The sequence below is a fragment of the Mytilus edulis genome, chromosome 4 (assembly GCF_963676685.1).
Source record: "Mytilus edulis chromosome 4, xbMytEdul2.2, whole genome shotgun sequence".
In the NCBI taxonomy this organism is placed as follows: domain Eukaryota; kingdom Metazoa; phylum Mollusca; class Bivalvia; order Mytilida; family Mytilidae; genus Mytilus; species Mytilus edulis.
The window spans coordinates 97,306,838-97,313,516 of NC_092347.1; the positions used below are offsets into that span (position 1 = coordinate 97,306,838).

Genomic DNA, 6,679 nt, shown 5'->3' on the forward strand with positions numbered 1-6,679 from the left:
GAAAAGACAAGAAAACTATATGAAAAATCTCGACAACAAATCTCCATAAAATATGTTTTATATAGACGTTGTGTATGATTGTAATGTGTCAGTTTAAAAAAAAAAAGGGATATAAAGCAGGTTGTTCGGCTCACAGGAACTTGTCTCTCAAAAACATTACCCATATAACACTTAAAGGTTAAGCAATTATTTGCTAGTTTCATTAACAAGTTATTTTGTAAACTTACCATTACTATTAAATTTTAGTCATGGAAACCTAACCATCCGTTGACAAATTTTTTTAACCTTGACAAGTCGAGGCCAGGCTCATCATGTCCTCTAAATCCTTGACCTTGTAACCTGAATTTCTTTACAAATAAAGGCAACAGTAGTATACCACTGTTCAAAAAAGGTCATAAATCGATTGAGAGAAAACAAATCCGGGTTACAAACTGAAACAGAGGGAAACACATTAACTGTCAAAGGAAAACGGAACAACATAAACACTGAAGTGCAACTAAAACAAACGCCAATGTAACATGGATAGGAACGAACCATTTGAAAACAACTCAACTGCCATATTCCTGACTTGGTACAGGTCATTTTACTATTTACACCACAGGGTCAATGCCACAACTGGTGGACGTTTCGTTCCCGAGGGTATCACCAGCCCAGTAGTCAGCACTTCGGTGTTAACATGAATATCAATTATAATTATGGTTATTTTTTTTTAATTTTCTGTTAAAAAAGGGAAGACTTTTTCGGATTTTCAGTTCTAAACATTTCTAATGCAGCGAAAAATTGAAAACAACAAGTTTAAGATTCTATGCGTCCTAAGCGCTTTTCTGGATTAACCTTCATCAGGAACGCTCAAAGCCCAACATTTCAAATCCGAAGATGTGGGCGTATTGCATTTCCGCTAATTTTTCAAAGTTCAATGCTACGTTTCCGCAAATTTAAAGTATACGTTTCCGCAATTTGCATTTATTACTTTTCCGGAAATTTACCTGGTAAATTATAAATAATTGAATATATATTGACTTGAAAAATATTGCTATGTCCTTATACAGAGACAGGCGAAAGCAGTTTCCAAAATTGTCTTAATGTAGATTAGAAATTCACGAGACATTAAGACAAATAGATTTGAACATTAACAAAATTGAAACTTATTTTAACTTTTAATTAGTCAATGATTTTGATTCGGGAATCGTTATACTTTCATGTTTCACCAACTTGGTATGTCTATGTAATGAAATGACTGATATTTTAATAGATGGCACATTTAAATCCTGTCCGAAATACTTTCAATTCAGTTTATTCGATACATGGATGTAAAAATGGTACATTCGTCCTGTATTTGCTTTACTTCCACTTAAATCCGAGGAATGTTACACGAAACTGTTGGATCGGCTTATTGATGTGTGCACTACCCGAATAATAATTTCCCGAGGTAGTTCATAATGACTTTGAATGTGTAATTCATACTGTTGTTACGAAAACACGAATAGTGCCGAGTCTTTTCATGCCCACTTGAACGAGCAGTTTTACGCTAGCCATCCTAACATTTTTTGTTTGTTTTACATAAAGATGAGAACTCTGACTGTAAAAGCACCCGTTTGGAAATGTGAAAAGGAGAAGATGGACTTCCTTAAGTTCTTGAACAAAATACAAAACTTGTAAACGGTGAATGTACTTCTGTGGACTTTGTGCGGCGTGTTGGCTACAAATATTCTGCCAGAACTGACTTATGAACTCATATCAAGATATTTCTGATTAGTGCTGACTTTTGGACATACGTTTTCATAGATTTAAATGATGAAGTTTACTTGCATGTTATGATGACCTTTGACTTACTTAATATTTATTTTAATTATGGCTTTGCTTTCGATCAACAGTATTCCTCAATTATTTGCAGAACAGCAATAATTTATTTTTTCAGGAATAGTTACTTTTTTTCCGGAAAAGTAAGATATTTATTTGCGGAAATGTAAACTTTTTTTTCCGGAAACGTCATCTTTTTTTTCCGGAAAAGTAATGCCAATTTGCGGAAACGTAAAACGCCGGAAGATGTATAAGTACCGAAACCGTTGAAGAGCTATAACACAAAAATACCTAAAATAAATAGCCAAATTCATCTTAAGTCAACTTTGGCTGAGGGAGTTGAAACCTTAGTTTCTTAATAATTTCAAAAAGATTTTCTTATCCCAGGAATTATAGATCACCTTAGTCGTATTTGGCACAACATTTTGGAATTTTGGGTCCTCAATGCTCTTCAACTTTGTACTTGTTTGGCTTTATAACTATTTTGATCTGAGCGTCTCTGATGAGTCTTATGTAGACGAAACGCGCGTCTGGCGTATTAAATTATAATCCTGGTACCCTTGATAACCAATTAGACAAATGTTTGTTCACAACACAAGATATGACCTCCCCGTAATTAAAATTAAGCGCATATAATATTCAAGGGATGTCGAAACTGTAAGTCCTAAATTGTGCAAATCAAAATCTTCAACGTGGAAAACCTTGACATTTCACACTAAATTCCAAATAATACATAGGACATTAAACTGTCTGGGTAAATGTAAAGAAGCTGGTTCTCATACTAAGAAAACTCATTATGACGAGTTAAAATTAAAATCAAAATCCCCGTGAAACGTATTATTTTCTAGAAATAAAACTTTCAGCTGTACATAAGAATTTTACCTTTTCATACGTATTATTGAAATTAGTTGGTGTTAACTATGAATTAAAAAAAATAACGAATTTTCTTTCACGGTTTATACATTTTTTTCAAACATACCTAAAACACATTGTATTATGCCATCGTTATTTAGAAAATTAAAACCTACAAAAGTGTATCCTATGTATGTTCAACAGAAAAATCAATTAATATTCCTTAATGGTTACATTCTTTTCATTTGTATCTGAAATATATTTTATTGTTCTAGAGATATATAGAAATTAAAACATACAAAAGTAAATGTTTAATGAATCACATTTATCTATATATTTTTTAAATCAATAACATAAGACAGCGCTTAAAAAAGCAATGTGAGAAAACGAAAACATTGATAAATTTGTCGACAAGAAAACTCATATACTTAAATACCAGTTTCGATTTTATGTATGATCGAACTGCCTCCGTTATCTTGCGGTCAGCTATGGGGAAAGCTTTTCATAGTTTTTGTTTTAGATCAACTTGACACCGAAGTGAAAGTGACGATGATGAAAGTTTTAAACGATAATGACTGGCTAGAAAGTCCTCGCACGGTCGGTATCAAGTTGACAAGGATGTCTTGCTCTGTCTTTAATTTGATAAAAAGAAGATAACAATTGGTCTAGATCTTTAATGAAATGTGCAAATTTCTAGAGATGTATGTAATTCATGTGTTAGATTTTCCGTATTATAATATAGAAAGTTAAGCATTTTGTCAAACTTACGTCTGTATTTTTACCCCAAAAAAATTTAAAAAATATTGGTTTGATTCACATTTTTCAACTTTGCCACGTAAGGGGAGGTAACCTAGATACGGTATACGGGGAGATAACTCAGATAAAAAGGTAAATTTTGTAATAGTAGAAGGAGTGAATTTACGTATTTTATTGCTAGCAAGAAAACGAGTCCGGTGATTCCAGATTCTCTTTTTCCTATATGATAGCATATTGTTACAGCTAGCTTCTTCTCATATTTTATCTTTAAATTCTATGTTGTAGGTACCTTTTCGGATTTTTATGCATAATTTATACACTGAAATCTGACAATTTGCACAACCTGAAGCGTGAAAGTAAGCTCGGTGGCCTTTTATTATAGTTTTTAATATATACATCATTTTGACAAATTATTAAAAAGAAAATTCATAATTTTTTTTTATATTTAAATACAATTAAAACTTTCAGTTCTTATTTATATGGACATAGCTATGCCCTTTTTAATGCACATATTTAACCCCGCCGTATTTTTGCGCCTGTCCTATGTCAGAAGCATAATTTTCGTTCATTATATGTATTTGGAGTTTAGTATGACGTCCATTATCAATGAACTAGCACACATATTTGTTTAGAAGCCGGCTGAAACATGAAATTACAGATATCTTTGTTATAACAAATTCCATCTATGTCCGATATCGTAATTTAAACTTGAGAAAATTATAAGATCATTAAATTATGAAGCAATATTGATTCTTCAACATTATGATAAAAGTGTTTTGTATATAATTGTTTGTCTTTAAATAGTTTTTCGTATCTGTCGTGCTATTGTCAGTTGAGTTTGAATGTGTCTTTGGTATATTTCGCTTTTTTCTATATCAATATAATATAAAAAAAAAAAAAAAAAAGAAGATGTGTTACGATTGTGAATGAGACAACTCTTCACAACAGACCGAAAGACACAGACATTAACAACTATAGGTCATCTTACGGCCTTCAATAATGAGCAAAGCCCATACCGCATAGTCAGCTATAAAAGACCCCGAAATGACAAGTGTATTTACAATTCAAACGAGAACACTAACTAATTAATATACAAAATAATGAACGAAAAACAAATATTTAACACAGCAACAAACGACAACCACTGAATTACAGCCTGCATAAGACTGTTATGATGCTTTCGTATATTATGTGATAAAACTTTGTCAATCTTTCAAAGAGGTTCACACGGCTAAGTTGGAAGTTCACATGTATTCAGGAGGATAGAGGGGTTGGACGTTTTTTTTTTAAACTTGACTATTCTACATAATTGAAGTATATCTCATGTCATTCCATTGGTTTCTTAACCTTGCAAAACGTCATATGGGAATATATGCATTATATCAATTAGACAGCAACCACGTATAACGATACACCTTCTATAGGTCAACGTACTCTGTATTTGCACTGCACGTAAATAAAACTACTTCCTATGAACTAAATGTATGTTGAAGACCTATAATGGTTTACTTTTACTAATTGTGACTTGTTGGAGAGTTATCTCATTGGCACTCATACCACATATTCTTATATCTATGTATTCAATCGCTTTTTGAATGAAGTTCCTAGAAAAAAGGGCAATCAACTAAATATCTCCTTGGTCAAAAATGGTAAGACCAGCTAAAGAAATAATGCTAGAATAGCAAATAAATGTAAACAGTTATTACGAAATTCAATCATAATTTAATCAACCAATAAAAAAACATATAGGTTTTCAACAGACGAATGTTTGTGTGGGACAGATCACTTTGTAGCCGGATAGCCAGTTCATTCTTTGTCACGTGACAGTTTAATAGGCCTGCAAAATAAAAATAAAAGAATAATGAATATTCATAGAACTGAAGAAGTTAGTAAACGAAAGGTCAATATAATGAGATTAGCTTCACATATGATAATAATAAACCTTTGATTACAAAATAGAAATAAAAATGATATCATTATGATGTACAAGAACATCATAGTTTTGACAATGTTTTGGCCTATATTATGACAGAAAATGAACGTTTATCTGCATATTTAATACTGTAAATAACGTTTTTTATTCATGGTTTTCCAAAGTGTGACTTTTAGGTCCAAATTAAGAAATTCAGGGCCCTATTTTTCTTTTTTGTAGTATCCATAAAACTGTTTAATGATAAAGTTTGGCTTATTTAATTTAGGAATTAACTTGAGCTGACATTTTCACATTCATACCAGAGCAAAAACTTAATTTCCTTTCATAGCTTACCTTGCTGTAACCTTTTCCGTATCCACCTCCTCTTCCGCCACCGAATCCACCTCCGAATCCACCTCCGTATCCACCATATCCACCTCCGTATCCGCCTTTACCGTATCCACCTCCGTATCCGCCTCCGTATCCGCCTCCGTATCCACCTCCGAATCCTCCTCCCCATCCACCTAGACCTCCATATCCGCCTCCGTATCCGCCTTTTCCACCACCATATCCTCCGTATCCACCTCCTTTACCGTATCCACCTCCATATCCACCTCCGTATCCACCACCGTATCCTCCTCCCCATCCACCTAGGCCTCCATATCCACCACCTTTACCGTATCCACCTCCGTATCCACCTCCATATCCTCCATATCCACCACCGTATCCTCCTCCCCATCCTCCTAGGCCTCCATATCCACCACCTCCTTTACCGTATCCACCTCCGTAGCCACCGCCTCCGAATCCACCACCTCCCCATCCACCGCCTCCTCGTCCACCTCCCCATCCTCCTTTACCATATCCACCGCCGTAACCACCACCATAGCCAAAGGCACAGGCTGCTGCTACACAGACGGCTAATACTACTAACTTCAACATGTTTTCTGAAGAAACAAAATAATAAGTTTAAATCAGAATATCATTTTTGCATGTGTTTCAAATGTGTTAATGCAAAAGGAATAAAACATTGGATATATCATCTGTTTTGCAAAAATACGAACAGGCTTAGAATCTTGGGACTATTGCAACCAATCGTGTTACTTTTAAAATTAACAAGTACATTGCAATAATAGCAGTTTCCTACTAGAAGACACCAACCTATCAATCACTCAACCAATCAGTAGGTTAAAATGTAGTAATATGTATTGAATATAGAATTAAGGAGATATGATATGATTGCCAATGAGATATCTATCCACCAGAGTTCAAAAGAAGTGGATGTCAAAACAATTTTAAAAAAACATGTTTGTTATCACTTATTTAAATATCATGGTGAACAGCAAAGACTAAATGCATACA

The 6,679-nt window shown here is 33.7% G+C and overlaps 1 protein-coding gene across 1 annotated transcript; it reads right to left on the minus strand.

Annotated features, from left to right (window-relative positions):
- Positions 1-5,107: 5,107 nt before the first annotated feature.
- Positions 5,108-6,264, minus strand: LOC139518577 (acanthoscurrin-1-like). Its single transcript, XM_071310059.1, has 2 exons — positions 5,675-6,264; positions 5,108-5,245 (listed from the first exon to the last, which is right to left on the minus strand). The coding sequence occupies exons 1-2, from the start codon at positions 6,257-6,259 to the stop codon at positions 5,237-5,239; spliced, it is 594 nt and encodes a 197-aa protein (XP_071166160.1). The 5' UTR covers positions 6,260-6,264; the 3' UTR covers positions 5,108-5,236.
- Between the last annotated feature and the right edge of the window lie 415 nt (positions 6,265-6,679).